We start from the raw sequence: 16,718 nt of genomic DNA on the forward strand, positions 1-16,718 counted from the left end.
GATGCTGGTGGCCACCTTGTCCTGTGTGCCAGACCTGAGCCCTGAGGCTGACAGGTCTGGAGAAGCAGCCCATGTTTCCCTCTGGCAGCCCCCCAGGGCTGCTCTCTGTGGGGCTGGACCTCAGGGGGCCTTGCCTCCCCGCAGGGCTCTGTCCCAGCACCCCTCCATCGCTGTTGCAGGAGGAAGGGCTCAATGATGTGCAGGAAATGATCAAGACAGAAAAGCCGCATCCTGAGCGCCGGCTCCGAGGGGTCCTGGAGGAGCTGAGCAGTGGGTGCTTGTAAGTAACAGATGGGCAAAGGTGGCACACTGCAGAGCCTGCACCCCTTGGGCTACGGGCAAGGTTTTGAGGTCACCTTGCTGTTTCCTCTGGATGATGGGAAAGCATTTCATCACATTGGCACAACATAGAATCACAGACTCAAAAAATGGTTTGTGTTGAAGGGACCTTAAAGCTCCCCCAGTCCCCCCTGCCATGAGCAGGGACATCTGCACCAGCTCAGGCTGCTCAGACCCCGTCCAGCCTGGCCTGGGATGTCTCCAGGGATGGTTCAGCCACCACCTCTCTGGCCAACCTGGGCCAGGCTCTCACCACCCTCAGCACAAACAATTTCTGCATTGTGTCCAGCCTGAATCTCCCTCCTTTAGTTTAAACCATCACCTCTTGTCCTGTCACAACAGGCCCTGCTCAAAAGTCTGTCCCCATCTTTCTTCTCGGCCCCTTTTAAGCACCGAAAGGCCGCACTAAGGTCTCCCCAGAGCTTCTCTTCTCCAGCTGAACACCCCAGCTCTCTCACCTGTCCCAGCAGAGCTGTTCCAGCCTCGGGTCATTCCTGGGGCTGCTCTGGCCCCTCTCCAGCAGCTCCATGTGTGTCCTGTGCTGAGGACCCAGAGCTGGATGTCACATCAGCGGCTTTCTGGCTCAGAGCATGGGAGAGATGGCGCTCACATCCGCACCCCAAAGACCCCAACCCAGTGGTGAAAATCTTGATCTTGTGGCCTCCACAGGCTGGTACCTGATCAGCAGCTACTCCCACGCATGACACTCACCTGTGGGTTCAAACAGGCCACTTGGGCACGATTGCATTGTAGACTGGAGGGAACAGGGACATTTCCTCTGATGGCAGAGATGCAGATGCAGTGGCTCCTTGGGGAGAGCCCACGGGCCACCATGGGATTCATGCTGCTGACCTTTCCCACCAGGCGCTTCGTGACGTTGGCTGACAAGGACCAGCACCACTCGTCCCGCACCAGGCTGGACCGGGAGAGGCTCAAGTCCTGCATGAGGGAGCTGGTGAGTGGGATCTGGCCGGGCAGGGAGGAGGATTCATGGACGGGGGCTGGACCTTGTCACTGCAATGGGGAATTTGGCCCTTGGGCGAGCTGACTTCCAGTCTCTGTGGACTGAAGGTTTGGGGTTTATTTCTGAAATGAGGAGCCCAGGAGCATTTGGGTCTTAGAATCATAGAATTGGTTGGAAAAGACCCTGAAGATCATTTTGTTCAACCATTGACCTCATACTGCCAAGTCCACCACTGTCCCATGTCCCTGAGAACCTCATGTCCATCTGTCAACCCTCCAGGGCTGGTGACTGCAGCACTGCCCTGGGCAGCCTGTTCCAATGCCCCACAGCCCTTTCATGCAGACGTCTTGCACAGGTTCCAGGTGGCACTTGGGTCCACGCCGCTGCCTCCCCATCACCACACTCTGCTTTGCCTTGGCAGGAGATCCAGGAGTGCAGGGGAATATTGCTGTCAAACAGCTGATGGAGCTGGGAAGGAGTAATTTGGGGGAACCCTGCAGAACACAGGGGTACAGAGAGACCAGATGTTTGGGACTGATGGCCCAGTTCTTTGCAAAGGAATTACAATTGTACAAAGAGCAGGTGGCTTATCCAGCTGGCACAGCCAAGGACACCGGCTTCAGCTGCAGCTACGTACTAGAGAGCGATGAATTTAACATGTGGAAGCCTCCACATCCCCTCTTCTGAACTGTTGGGTGCTGAATTACAGCAGGGTCAGCAGAAAGGGAGAGACAATTCTTAACAGCAGGCTTGAAGCCACCCCAAAATGTCCTAAGCACAGCTGACGCTGAGCTTTAGATTGGATATTAGGAACAATTTCTTCCCCAAAGAGCTGTGGGGCATTGGAACAGGCTGCCCAGGGCAGTGCTGGAGTCACCAGCCCTGGAGGGCTGGACAGACGGACATGAGGTTCTCAGGACAAGGGGCAGTGCCACAGGTGAGGAACGGTTGGACTGGATGATCTTGAGGGGCTTTCCAACCAAAATGATTCTGTGGCTCTATGACACCTTTCTGTCCTGCGTATCTTCCGCTGGGACAGACGTCTCTGCCCTGTCAGGGCCTTCCCTGCATCCTTCCAAGGTTGATGAACGGTGTCAGAAGTACCATCACCAGGATGCACATGGTGGGATTAAGGCATCTGCCTCCTCACCACCCCTTCCCAAATGTCAGGGACCTCCCTGGTGCTGCTCCCTTCTCCGTGTTCCTTTCTGCTCTTGCTAACGTGGCATCCTGGGCTCCCCTTTAACCGCAGGAGAACATGGGCCAGCAAGCCACGACCCTGCGGTCGCAGGTGAAGAAAAACACGGTGAAAGACAAGCTGAAGCTGGTGCAAAACTTCCTGCAGAAACTCCGGTTCCTGGCGGACGAGGTGAGTCCCTCTGCACAGAGAGCGGGCGTTGTTGGGCTCAGAGCATGGCGACATCAGCCTGGGGTGGATGGAGACCTCTCTGCAGACCCTGTTAGTGGGTGTCCGTGGTGTGCAAGGAGCCATCCAACCCTGCACGCCGCCCTGTGCCCCCGAGCCTTGCCCACGCACGGCTGGGCTGGAACGAGTCAGGACTAAAGCAAATGAAAGAGCTTTTCGCAGCCGGTGACAGAGCCGGGTCCTGCTGCGGCACAGCTGGAGCCACCTCTGGCAGCCTCAGCCATGGCAAGGCCACATGGTTCCCTGGGGCATTGGTTATCAGAAGGTGACACGTGTCCACAGCGTTAAATCCGGCAGCAGGGAGCCCTTCCTGATCCTAGGGGGGGAATTGTTAAAGCCGTTTTCAGAGGGCTGTGGGACAAAGTCCTGGCCTCTTGCAGAACTCAAACCATCTAATTTCTATCAACACACCGTGTTCCTGCTTCACTCCAGCTCATGGCTAAGAGGTAACAGTCCAATACGTTAGAGTTGCTCACAGCGCTTACAAAGGGATGCCCTTTTTCTGCAAACTATCTTTTCCTTCCTTTAGAACCATGACTCTGGTGTTTTTACCTCTGAGTCCTGGCCCTGCCGCTGGGGGTTCCTGGCCCTGCCGCTGGGGGTTCCTGGCCCTGCCGCTGGGGGTTCCTGGCCCTGCCGCTGGGGGTTCCTGGCCCTGCCGCTGGGGGTTCCTGGCCCTGCCGCTGGGGGTTCCTGGCCCTGCCGCTGGGGGTTCCTGGCCCTGCCGCTGGGGGTTACTGGCCCTACTGCTGGGGGTTACTGGCCCTGTGGGAGCTGTAGTTGCCCCTCCCGTTCTCATTGCCCGCACAGGCTCCAGCCTCAACTGCACATCCCTCGTTACAGCAGTGCTTTCCTTGGCTTTAATCACCACAGCAGAACATAAACCAGACTATAAGGTGTGATGGGACCTGTCCAGACAGGGAGCATCTTCTGTAGTAAGGAATGAAGGTGTGGGCCCTGCTCTGCACTCCCTGTGGCCACTGAATGAAAAGGAAAATCTTTAGTCTTCTCATCTAAAATGATTATTTTTCTAAACTAGGACCAATGTAAATCCCAGTTTCTTTCCTGCCAGGCATCACCCCACTGAGTTTAGCTCTGTGCAGCTTTTCTTAGGCACAAAGTCTTCCACAGTGGGAGGCTCAAAACCATTTCAGTGGCCCGATATGGCAACAGGTACATCCATCTCCTGTGGCATCTGCTGGATTTGCCTTCAGGTCTCCAGCCCTGCTGGTGCCTCAGTGGTCGGAAAGAACTGAGGCGCTAACGGGGCTCTGGTGGTGTCCACAGCCCCAGCACACCATTCCCGACGTCTTCATCTGGATGATGAGCAACAACAAGCGCATCGCCTACGCCCGCGTCCCGTCCAAGGACATCCTCTACTCCATCGTGGACGAGGAGATGGGCAAGGACTGCGCCAAAGTGAAGACCATCTTCCTCAAGGTGCTGGTCTGGCTTCTCTGGGGGACCGGCAGCCAAGAGGAGGGAGGTGGAGGGTGGAGATGAGAGAGCTGGGTGTCTAGTTTTGCTAGGGCTTGAATACCAGGCCAAACATGCTCTGCTGGTAGGGGTGGAATTCTGCTGCTAGGAAGTGTGAACCACTGGTCATACCCAGTCTGGTAAGTGAGCAATGTCTGGAAGAAGAGAGATGTTTGATCCAGCTGACCATGAAGGAGATGTTAAATCCAACTGGCCACGAAAGAGAATGCTGTCTTAGAAAAGAGCAAGCCATCATGGTGGGATGATAATATATGAGCCAGACTAGTGTCACCATCCCAAACAACGAGGGCTGGGTTCCTTCTTTTAAGGGGCAGTTGCACAAGGGATGCACCAGGAGGAGTTGAATGCTGCAAGAGGTGGTCTGGCCATCTCGAAATCCTTCCCTATGTCCATGTAAACTCTTCTGTCACTTTGTCCCCAGCTACCTGGGAAGAGGGGCTTTGGACCTGCTGGCTGGACGGTTCAGGCCAAGATGGAGATGTACTTGTGGCTGGGCCTCAACAAGCAGCGCAAAGACTTCCTGAGCGGCCTGCCCTGCGGCTTTGAGGAGAAGAAGACCGCCAGGGGCCAAAACCTGCCATCCTTCCCACCCATCAGCCTCCTTTACACCAGTAAGAGTGTCCTGCCTGCTGTGGGTCTGGGGACAGGGCATGGAGAGGGCAGGGGGAGCCTGGCCTGACACCACATGGACCAAGGGCTTCTAGGAGCTAAGGGGAAAATCACAGAATCATAGAATCATTTGGTTGGAAGAGACCCTCAGGATCATCAAGTCCAACCATTACCCAGCCCTGGCACTGCCCCATGTCCTGAGAACCTCATCTAAACACCTTTTAAACCTCTGCAGGGCTGGTGACTCCAGCACTGCCCTGGGCAGCCTGTTCCAATGCCCCACAGCCCTTTGGGGAAGAAATTGTTCCCACATCCAACCTCAACCTCCCCTGGGCAACTTGAGGCCGTTTCCTCTGCTCCTGGCGCTTGTTCCTGGGGAGCAGAGCCCGACCCCCCTGGCTCCAAGCTCCTTTCAGGCAGGTCAGAGATCAGAAGGTCTCCCCTCAGCTCCTGTTCTCCAGCTGAACCCCCCAGGTCCCTCAGCCGCTCCATCACATTGTGCTCCAGCCCCTCAGCCTTGCTGCCCTAAATCATTCCAGTTGTCCCAGTCTGAGGTCCCCCACTGCTCCCATGGGGAGCTGGGGTGTGGGAATGGTGAACCCCCCCGTACCCTGTTCATAGCTGTCATTCTGCACAGCAGGATGCCGAGGAGGTCTGTATCCATTCAGGACTCATGTTTTGAGCCTGTGTCCTGCATCAGTGCTGGCCCTGAGCAAAAATGTGCCCCGGGGACCTCGTACCAACCTGCCTCACCTCTCCTCTCTCCTGCAGAGAAGCAGGTTTTCCAGCTACGAGCCCACATGTACCAAGCCAGGAGTCTCTTTGCAGCCGACAGCAGCGGCCTTTCGGACCCCTTTGCACGAGTCTTCTTCATCTCCCAGAGCCAATGCACCGAGGTAAACACCATCTCCTCACCTGCGGGGCTGCGCCCTGGCGTTGTGTGTCCCATCAGGTCCAAAGGTCTCCTGACTGCTCGTGAGTCATGGATTAGGTTGGTCATGGTGTCCTGGGGTGGGAAAACAGTCATGGCACCGGGGCTCGACTGTGACCAGGACCCCCTTCTCCAGGAGCACCTTCACGACATGTCCCCCCACACCAGCACACAGCTGTCCTGTGTCCCTGTGACTGTGGTTCATCTGCCTGGTTATGAGCGTGTTGAAGTGGATTTTGTGTCTTCCCTTCTGAGCTGAGGGCTGCCAAGCTTTAGCAAGCCTCGTGGATGTTGGGAATAATTGGTATCTCCTTGTGCTGTTGGGTTTTTGTCTCAGAAGAGTCCTTGGGAGACACCCCGTGCAGCAGAGAGGCAGCAGCCCACCAGTGGTGCCAGGCAGCTGAGTCCAACACCTGCTCTGCTGCCCTTGCAAAGGCCTTTGACCTGATCTGAAGCAGTAAATCTCTCTCCCATTCTTCCAGGTTCTCAATGAGACCCTTTGCCCGACCTGGGACCAGCTGCTGGTCTTTGACAATGTGGAGCTGTATGGAGAAGCCCATGAGATGCGGGATGACCCTCCCATCATTGTCATTGAGATCTATGACCAGGACACAGTGGTAAGATGAGTGCCAGCAAAGGGAAATGTTCGTTATTGAGATGCTGCAGCCACTCCTGAGTTGGAGTCCAGACAGATGGTGCAGAGGGCGTGAGAAGAAGCTTTTCTCCTGACCCTTGGAAGATGGTCCCCCTGACATCTCCCATGGCATGAGCAGCCTCTGCTGCTCATTAGATCTCAGCCTCAATGATACCTTATTTTTGGAGAGTGAAGCAAGAGCTTTTGTGAGGCTTGAGGCAAGGAGACATTACCCAAGTCTTTCCCTTTAGAAAAGCTGCTCAGCCCTGGCCTCCTTGCTGTCCCAGCCCTGGGCCATCTCCTTCACCTTATTTGAAGAAGCCAGGAGCAAAAGCTGGCACTGAGCTTTGGTGTCCCAGGTCCACTGGGCTGGTCCCAGTCTGACCATGATGGGGAGAGCTGTGGGATGAACTTAGGAGACCTCACGTTGGGTCAGCAAACCCAAGTGCTCCCTTTGCTTCTCCAGGGCAAAGCTGACTTCATGGGCCGCACCTTTGCCAAGCCGGTGGTGAAGATGTCAGATGAGCACTATTGCCCCCCGCGCTTCCCCCCGCAGCTGGAGTACTACCAGATCTACCGGGGCAACTCCACCGCCGGGGACCTGCTGGCTGCCTTCGAGCTGCTCCAGGTGCCTGCTGGCCAAAGCCACCCCACACCCAGGGAGGGAGAGGATGCGTGGGGTGCAGGGTTGCAAGGTGGTTCAGCTGGAGAACAGGAGCTGAGGGGAGACCTTCTGATCTCTGAACTGCCTGAAAGGAGCTTGGAGCCAGGGGGGTCGGGCTCTGCTCCCCAGGAACAAGCGCCAGGAGCAGAGGAAACGGCCTCAAGTTGCCCAGGGGAGGTTGAGGTTGGATTTAGGAACAATTTCTTCCCCAAAGGGCTGTGGGGCATTGGAACAGGCTGCCCAGGGCAGTGCTGGAGTCACCAGCCCTGGAGGGCTGGACAGATGGACATGAGGTTCTCAGGACATGGGGCAGTGCCAGGGGTGGGGGAATGGTTGAACTTGATCGTCTTGAGAGTCTCTTCCAACCAAAATGACTCCATGATTCTGTGATCTCCGCTGCCTGCCAGGGCAGGTGCTCATCCAAGCCCTTTTTTTCTCTAACCTGCCTTGCAGTGGGCTGGTTTCTCTAGGACTGGCTTATGTGGGATAATTGATATTCTTCATGCCCTGGTTTGGTAACAGGACCTGAAACCTGCTCCTGGGCTCAGCTCTTGGGCCATTTCTGCATCTCTTCACACTCAGCCCAGGGAGATGAAACTCCTTGCAGGAATAAAGGGAAAACCCTGGGCTGGGGTGGGTTGATGGGCTAAGAATTTCTCTTTGGTGCTGGTTGTGTCCTGCATGGACACAGAGCACTGCCCAGCACCTTCTGCTCACGCATTTGCCTTTTCCCAAAGCACCTGCAGGGTTAAGTCAGCTGGATGCTCAGCAACCCTTGTTGCTCCTGCACCCTCTGAGACAACCCAGGCCTAATGCCCAAGGCCAGGCTGTGCCAGTTACAGCCAAGACTAAGAAAAACCTGCTTCTCAGCAGCTGAGCACCAGCTCAAAAGAGAGAATCCTAATCCATGCTGTGTCTCTTCTAGATTGGCCCTGGGGGCAAGTCAGACCTGCCCCCAATCGATGGACCCACAGACGTGGACCGAGGCCCCATCCTGCCGGTGCCACTGGGGATTCGGCCGGTGCTGAGTAAATATAGAGTGGAGGTAATTGCCTTGAAGCACCAAATGTTACTGTTCAGTATTGTGTGGGGCAGGAGAGCCTGTCCGTGGGGGTCTGAAGGCCAGGAGGGTCTTCCCCTGAGTAAGAAGTGATAGGATAAGAAGAAATGGCCTCAAGTTGCACCAGGGGAGGATGAGGTTGGATCTGGGGAACAATTTCTTCCCCAAAGGGCTGTGGGGCATTGGAACAGGCTGCCCAGGGCAGTGCTGGAGTCACCAGCCCTGGAGGACTGGACAGATGGACATGAGGTTCTCAGGACACGGGGCAGGGACAGGGCTGGGTTATGGTTGGACTGGGTGATCTTTAGGGTCTTTTCCCACCAAAACGATTCCATGATTCTGTGAACTTTGAGGCTCTGATGACTGGTTGGGCACTGAGACCACATGTCTACACTGCCAGGATCTGTCTGCGCTGGTTGCACGAGGACCTGGGCTGCAGCAGCTCTAAAGGAACAGGGAACTGGGTTGCTCCTGGATCTCTTAAATGTGAGAGACCAGAGAAATGATCCGAGGCTGGAACAGCTCTGCTGAGGGACAGGCTGAGAGAGTTGGGCTGTTCAGCTGGAGAAGAGAAGCTCCGGGGAGACCTTAGTGTGGCCTTTCGGGACTTAAAAGGGGCCAAGAAGAAAGATGGGACAGATTTTTTTAGCAGGGCCTGTTGCGACAGGACAAGGGATGATGGTTTTAAACTAAAGAAGGAAGAAATAGTTTGTGCTGAGGGTGGTGAGAGCCTGGCCCAGGTTGGCCAGAGAGGTGGTGGCTGAACCATCCCTGGAGACATCCCAGGCCAGGCTGGACGGGGTCTGAGCAGCCTGAGCTGGTGCAGATGTCCCTGCTCATGGCAGGGGGAACTGGGGGAGCTTTAAGGTCCCTTCAACCCAAACCACCCTGTGGTTCTGATGCATTTGGGCTGAGGTGCACCGCAGGGCACATTAGGGATGTATGTGTCGCACGTCCCCACCCACAGCAGTCGCGTGAGCTGCATCCCACCGGTCTCAGGCATCAAGGGCAGAATCCCTCTCGTCTATCTGTAGGCATCTAAAGGTTGATGTATCCGATCAGGGTCCCTCTCCCGTAGTTGCCTTCGTGGTGATGCAGGCGATACAGCAGTGACGTTCTGTGCACCATTCACCCATGGCTGTAGGTATCTCTGCTCAGGTGAGATGGTCCTGACCAGATCTCCAGCTCTCTGAAAGCATCCTGGCTCCCGGTCTTGCACACCTTTGCAGCTGGTTAAATATATTTCTCTGATGTGCAAGGTGAATACAGCCACGGGGGTCAGAGCGTGGAAATATCTCAGTTTAGGGTTTTTTCTGTGGTGCCCAATGCCAGGGTGAGGGGCAACGGGCACAGACTGAAACACAGGAGGCTCCATCTGAACTTGAGGAGAAACTTGTTTGCTGGGAGGTGCCAGAGCCTGGCCCAGGCTGCCCAGAGCGGGTGTGGAGTCTCCTGCTCTGAGACATTCAAACCCGCCTGGACCACCTGTGTGATCTGCTCTGTGACCCTGTGTGATCTGCTCTGGTGACCCTGCGTGATCTGCTCTGGTGACCCTGCGTGATCTGCTCTGGTGACCCTGCGTGACCTGCTTTGGTGACCCTGCGTTAGTGGATGGGTTGGACTGGATGATCTCCAGAGGTCTCTTCAACCCCAGCCAGTCTGTGACTCTGTGATTAGGGGAACTGTTGGTCATGGTGACCATCTGTTATCCCAAGAAGGGAGAGACAAGTCTCCCCAGTGATGCTGGTATCATTTTGATACAATTATGCCAGCACTGAATCAAGAGCCACTGTGGGTGGACACAGGTTGTCTGGTCCTTCTCTATGGATTCCCATGGCAGAAAATGTCTCGAAAGGGAGAAAGGCAGAAAAGGAGTCAGGGGGCAGCAGGTTGCAGACCTCAGGCTGCTGCGGATCAGGTGTAGGATGGGTTATGTGGCGTGTCAGAGAGGTTCTGAGCCAGAGGGAGGAGGTGGAGGTACCTCAGATCCACCACTGCCTGGGTGATGACATCTGCAGTAGGTCCCTGCCCCTGGGGGATATGGAGAACCAGCCAAGGTCAATCCATCTCACATTCATGTTCTCCCTTCTCCTCCTCCTGCCCTAGATCTTGTTTTGGGGGCTGAGGGATCTGAAGAGAGTGAACCTGGCGCAGGTGGACCGGCCCCGCGTGGACATCGAGTGTGCTGGGAAGGGGGTCCAGTCAGCCCTCATCCAGAACTACAAGAAAAACCCCAACTTCAGCACTTTGGTCAAGTGGTTCGAAGTGGTGAGTGTCTCCTCCTCCCCCTGAGCCCTCAACCGAAACCCAGATCTTCTGGAGCCCAGACAATGGCTCCCAGCCCCTTGCCTCAGTTTCCCCACAGCAATGGAAGATATGAGCTCCATCCCAGTTGGCAATGGCCTTTCTCTGAGGGCTCCCAAGCCACGCTGGAGCTGCTCCAGCTCTCTTCCTCCAACATGATCCCTCTTTTAGTCCCTACTGGCCTTTCCAACCACCGCAGTAGACATCCCACAGCCCACATCCAACCCGTGATAACCAGCACACCTTTGCTTCGCAGGACCTGCCGGAGAATGAACTTCTCCACCCCCCACTCAACATCCGCGTGGTGGACTGCCGGGCTTTCGGGCGTTACACGCTGGTGGGGTCCCACACCGTCAGCTCCCTCCGAAAATTCATCTACCGCCCCCCGGATAAGAAAGCCCAGCACTGGAATATGACAGGTACTTGGGCCACGGGGACCTGGCTGGTGTGGGGCATCCATGGGGCATCACCCATGCAGAGGTGGGTGGAGTGTTGTAAGGGTTATTGGTTATTGCCTGCTCGTTGGTGAAGCAAGCGGTGATGCAGGTTTTGGATCAAGGGGCTGAGAAGGCACAGGCTGTGAAGCTGATTCCCCTTTGATTTGTTGACCTGTGGGTCTCACTGTGATATCCGTGTGCTCCCCCTGAAGCCTGTAAGACAAGAAAGGCTGGTTCACCTTCAACACCTCTGCGCCTCCATGGCTCTGTGCTCCCCAGATGTTCCTCCAGACCGAGAGGTGAATTTGCCGTGGTCCATGCCTGCTGCTGCTATTATTTGAGTAAAGACTAAAAAGCCACAGACTGAGGCCACCTCCTCAGTCCCAATCCCAGCCCCATCGATCAGCACCCACAGCAAAACCCACCACAAACCCACCTTCCTTGCACCCAACACAACAGGCAAGGGCTCGTGGAACCACAGGAGCTGCTCATCTCCTCCCAGTCCTTGGTGGAACTGGAGGCAGCCTTGGTCTAGGGGGATGGCCAAGGGCCACCCGTGGTTCCAGCCACAGGTCTGGACCTGTGGTTGTGTCCAAGCCAGCAGATAATTTCAGGACAATCCTCTTCTCTGCCTCTTCTCCTCTGGATACTGGTGCTGGTGAAAAAAATACTCCTTTCTCATCCTCTGCTTTCCTTTGCTAGGGAAGGGGGTTTTAATCACGCTGGAAGGGTCTGTGCTCATTTCCACCTCTTCTCTGGCCAAGGTGGTCACACATCACTCCTGCACGAATCCTGTAGCATCTCACCTGAGCTCTCGGTTTCTCCTCTACACTGTCCTTCTCTCTTCTTCTTTCTCTTCTCTGTCCTCTGTCCAGCTAAACACCTCAACGGCTGTCTGGCAATGGCCAACGGGGCCCATCGCTCTCGCCCCACAGGGGAGATCGTTGTCAATATGGAACCCGAGGTTCCCATCAAGAAGATGGAGACGATGGTGAAGCTGGAAGCTGTGAGTATCTGTGTGTCAGCACCACTTTAGTGTCTCTTTCCTCACTGAACTGCCAGTCTCTGAGGGATTCCACCTGAACGGGATCTGCCTTGTCCTGTTGAACATGAGGTTGGGCTGATGCCTGGAATGAAGCACCGTGGGTCATCGTCAGTCCTATAAATTGTTCTCTGTCCTGGCTGAGATGAGCTGGTACTTTTTTCCTTTTTACAACAGTTTTGAGACATTCAGATGGCCACATCAGCAATTTGAAGTGCCCGTTCAGCAGTCCGGATGGGCGGCCGCTGTACAAGTCTGAGCCACACGCGGCCCATGGCCCATGCTCGTGGCACAGGGCTGATTCACACGCACAATCTGAAGCAGCCAAAGCTCTTTACACCTGTTGTGCTCACCCTGAAAATTTGGCACTGGATGTGCTGGACAGGCGATGTGTTCCAGAGGCATCGGGCTTTCTTCAAACGCCAAATGTGCCCATGCCCGTTTTCTTGCTTAGAACAGGACTTTCAGCTCCTCCTCATACCCTTCTGCTCCACAGCTTCCTCCACACAAAGAAATAGATTTGTTTTTGCAGGAGGCCTTTTGCAGCAACATGTGCTCACACCCCCAGAGCAGCAGTGCATGTGCACACATCACAGAATCACAGAATCGACTGGGCTGGAAAAGACCTCAGAGATCATTGAGTCCAACCCTTGGTCCAACTCTAGTCCGTTGATTAGATCATGGCACTAAGTGCCATGTCCAATCTGAGTTTAAAAACCTTCAGGGACAGCAAGTCCAGCACCTCCCTGGGCAGCCATTCCAATGCCTGACCACTCCCTCTGCACAGAATTGCTTTCTAATAGCCAGCCTCAATTTCCCCTGGCAGAGTTGAAGCCCATGGCCCCTTGTCCTATTGCTGATGCCTGGAGAAGAGCCCAATCCCCACCTGGCCAGAACTGCCCTTCAGGTAGTTCTAGAGAATGCTGAGCTCAGCTCTGAGCCTCCTCTTCTCCAGACTAAACAAGCCCAGCTCCCTCAGCCTCTCCCCATAGGTCTTATGTTCAAGTCCCTTCACATGTGCCTATAGGTATCGTGTGGGCTCCAAATACACACGACCCCTCACACGTGCGTTTACAGAAAGGCTGCAGCACACACAGACCCTCAGAAGCACACATGTGAAGATCCACACAGCCCCCAACAAGGTCCCTGCTGCATTCACATGTGCACCTGGATGCAGAGTTCCTCCTCTGTGCACAAGAAGCTGTATCTGCTCGCACAGCTTCACTAAATCATTTTGGTGGGAAAAGACCCTCAAGATCACAGAGTCCAACTGTTACCCCAACCCTGGCGCTGAGCCGTGTCCTGAGAACCTCATCTCTGCATCGTGCAAAAGGAGCTGTAAGTGGGTATGTCTAGAACCCCCCAGCACCCATACCCTTCTTGGACTCTACCACAGTAGCTTCCAAGATAGAATCATAGAACACTAGGGTGGAAGGGACCACAATGACCACCTGATCCAACCTTTCTTGGCAAAGCCTGATCTAGCCAAGCTGGCCCAGCACCCCATCCAGCTGCATCTTCAAAGTGTCCAATGTTGGGGAATCCATCACTTCCCTGCAGAGATTATTGCAACGCCTGATTGTTCTCAGCATGAAAAACACCCCTCTAGTGTCCAATTGTCATCTCCCCAGAGTAACTTGTACCCATCACCCCTCGGCTTTTCCACACGACTCCTTGTACAAAGGGAGTCTCCATCTGCTTTGTAGCCACCTTTTTTAATTCACAGAAACACAGAATGTCCTGAGTTGGAAGGGACCCACAAGGATTATCGAATCCAAACCTTTCAATACTGGAACATGGTGATGAAGTCCCCTAAGCCTTCTTTTCTCAAGGCTAAACAAGCCCAGTTCTCTCAGCCTTTCCCAGTCCTTGGATTGTCTTTGGGTCCTTCTCTGGACCCTCTCCAGCCTGTCCACAGGTTTTTTCTGTACAGTGGGTACCAGAACAGACCACAGTGTTGCAGGTGTGGCCTGACCAGTGCTGAGCAGAGCAGGATAATGACTTCTCTGTCTGTGCTGGTGATGCCCTCGCTGATGCAGCCCAGCACCCTGTTGGCTTTCTTCACATATAGACAAGAGAAGCTCCAAGAGAGCAGAGAGGTGCTGTCTGCGCTGAAGGCCAAAGTGTCTTTCCAGACCCAATCCCTTGCTGTCTGGGCTGGGGTTCTCCCCTAGCAAAGCGACATCTCCCACGTGGAGATGGGTTTGGTGTGTCACAGAAACATCCCCCCTGCATGCAGGGCTGTGCCAGGCAGGGCTCTTCATTCAAGGCGTTAGGTTCCTCCATCCCTTGGGAGCTGCTTGTGACTTCTAATGCGTGTGTGTGCTGGCGTGTATTCGTACGGGCTGGGGCTGCGCTAACCTGCTCTCCCTGTTCCCTTCTCCCCGGGCGGCAGAACTCCGATGCGGTGGTCAAGGTGGACGTGGTAAGTGATGGATCTGCTCTGTGTCCCTGCTCTGAACCTCCCACACCCCGTCCTGCTCTTCTGCGCAGCTTTCAACGCACCGTGCGGCCCCACCAGCCCTGAGGTGGGTCAGGACCAGCATCCGTTTGTCCCGAGGCAGAGCAGCTTTGTCTCATAGAATCATAAAATCACAGAACAGTTTGGGTTGGAAAGGACCTTCCCAGCTCCCCCATGAGCAGGGACATCTGCACCAGCTCCGGCTGCTCAGAGCCCCGTCCAGTCTGGCCTGGGATGTCTCCAGGGATGGTTCAGCCACCACCTCTCTGGCCAACCTGGGCCAGGCTCTCACCACCCTCAGCACAAACTATTTCTGCATCATGTCCAGCCTGAATCTCCCTCCTTTAGTTTAAAACCATCACTCCTTGTCATGTCGCAACAGGCCCTGCTGAAAGGTCTGTCCCCTTCTCTCTTATCAGCTCCTTTTAAGTACAGAAAGGCCACAATAAGGTCTCCCCTATATCTATATCCATAGTTACAACAGTGACCTGGTCCTTGCAGATGGAGAAGCTCTTCTGGGCCAACAGTGCTGTGCCAGGAGGAGCAGGGCAGGCAGCACCTTACAGAATAGTTTGGGTGAGAAGGAACCATTAAATCTCCCCCAGTCCCCCTGCCATGAGCAGGGACATCTGCACCAGCTCAGGCTGCTCAGAGCCCCGTCCAGCCTGGCCTGTGGGAGACACGCTGGTTCTTCCCACCACAGCCACACATGGGCTGCAAAAGGCTTTACTGCAGCACTGAGGGCCCAGGGTACTTTGCCGGGCAGAGGGGAGGCTGCTACCGTGTGAGATTCGGGTGCTGTAGCCTGGAAAATGCGTGGATGAAAGGGATGATGGAGAGGAGGGGATGTCTCGGGACTCTGGACCCTGGGGCATCTTCCTTTGCTGCTCTGTGCCTCAGTGCCTGCGGCTGTCAATGGGGAAAAGCGCTAACGAGGCCACCCAGCCTGGAGGGTTCTGCCTTCTCAGGTGCTTCACCCACCACCTTTGCACTTCGAGAGCCGTTTCGCTTTCATCTGACCCCTCTTCTTCTCTGTCTTTGCTCCCCTGGTCCCTGCAGACTGAAGAAGAGAAGGAGAAAAAGAAAAAGAAGAAGAAAGGAGGAGGAGGAGGAGGAGGAGGGGAGGACGCAGAAGAGGAGGAGCCAGATGAGAGCATGTTGGACTGGTGGTCCAAGTATTTCGCTTCCATTGAGACTATGAAGGAGGTGGGTGCAGAGCAGAGGAGGGGTGCACATAGCGGGAGGGAGGAAAATATTCCCTGCCTGTGAGGTCTCACATGTTCCCAGCTATATCCAAAGGCTTTTTCTGACCTGGCAGAGCTGAGCAGGATTCCTCTTTCCTGACTGGACATGTTTGTACTCAGACCCAGGTATTTAACAGCATCAGTGCTCAAGGCTGCACTGAGCAACCTTGATTTGTCCAGCACCGCCAGAACCTCGGTCAGGTGGAAAGAGCGAACCATGACCCTGAATTAGGCACTTCCACGGGGCACAGGGACCTTGGCACGAGCACCCACTCCCTGTTTGCTTCATTTCTCCCCCAGCAACTCCGGCAGCAGGAGGCAGCCGCGGCAGAAGCGGAGGAGAAGGAAGAGATGGAGATCATGGAGGGTGAGCACGCTGCGGGCAGGAGAGGGAGCGCGGCACGGAAAGGTGGGGCCAGGACTCCTTTTGGAGCATATTGTGGCTCTTCTGCCAAACCAGGTGCTCAGGGCATGTTGCATTTCCCCATGTAGGAGCCGTTTTTGAGAATGCAAGGCTGTGGTGGGCTAACGTGCTAATGCCACGTGAACCCAAATCCGAGCGTGGTGGTGTGGCAGCCTCCGACCCACCCGCGCTGCGAGGAAGGTCGTGTGCAATTAAAGTGCGTAGCTGAGGTTCTTAGGGACGAGATATAGTGACAGTGTTGAGTTGACGCTTGGACTTGATGATCTTAAAGGTCTTTTCCAACCACAACGATGCTATGACTGCAGACTAGTGACCGGGAGCATGTCCGAGGACATTTTTGTGCAGTCACAAGTCAGTGTGTCATTAGAAGTCCTGTCGCCTTGGCCGTGCAGATGTTTTAGCTGTAGGACTGTGTGCTTGAAGTCTGTTGAGCACGCCAAGTAATAGATACTTCTAGATCACCTTCATGGGGTTTTCCATCCTCGTTTTGCTCCAGTTTTGCAAGGGAAGATTAAACCAGGCAGAAGGTCTGGGATTCATCTAATCTGACTGCTTGAACGTGCATGTACAGGCTTCCTTGTCTGCTGTTCCAGCACAGGCAGCAAAGAAAAACATGCACTTGTAGGACAAGTTTTCTGAGCTATTTTCAATACTGTGCTAAGATGAATTGTGCCCTAAATGT

The 16,718-nt window shown here is 55.0% G+C and overlaps 1 protein-coding gene across 2 annotated transcripts in view; it reads left to right on the forward strand.

Annotated features, from left to right (window-relative positions):
• OTOF (otoferlin) overlaps positions 1-16,718 on the forward strand; it is a gene marked incomplete at both ends in the record, with an annotated part of 118,910 nt that overhangs the window by 86,780 nt on the left and 15,412 nt on the right. For both annotated transcript variants that reach the window (XM_080342690.1, XM_080342691.1), the window contains 15 exons: positions 180-280; positions 1,204-1,294; positions 2,556-2,672; positions 4,017-4,169; positions 4,648-4,837; positions 5,607-5,731; positions 6,249-6,383; positions 6,867-7,028; positions 7,990-8,109; positions 10,231-10,392; positions 10,685-10,847; positions 11,741-11,871; positions 14,303-14,332; positions 15,428-15,574; positions 15,913-15,979. In XM_080342690.1, the coding sequence (XP_080198816.1) occupies positions 180-280; positions 1,204-1,294; positions 2,556-2,672; positions 4,017-4,169; positions 4,648-4,837; positions 5,607-5,731; positions 6,249-6,383; positions 6,867-7,028; positions 7,990-8,109; positions 10,231-10,392; positions 10,685-10,847; positions 11,741-11,871; positions 14,303-14,332; positions 15,428-15,574; positions 15,913-15,979 (1,894 nt within the window). The remainder of the gene's footprint in view (positions 1-179; positions 281-1,203; positions 1,295-2,555; positions 2,673-4,016; positions 4,170-4,647; positions 4,838-5,606; positions 5,732-6,248; positions 6,384-6,866; positions 7,029-7,989; positions 8,110-10,230; positions 10,393-10,684; positions 10,848-11,740; positions 11,872-14,302; positions 14,333-15,427; positions 15,575-15,912; positions 15,980-16,718) is intronic.

This window comes from Nesoenas mayeri (assembly GCF_963082525.1).
Source record: "Nesoenas mayeri genome assembly, chromosome: 3".
In the NCBI taxonomy this organism is placed as follows: domain Eukaryota; kingdom Metazoa; phylum Chordata; class Aves; order Columbiformes; family Columbidae; genus Nesoenas; species Nesoenas mayeri.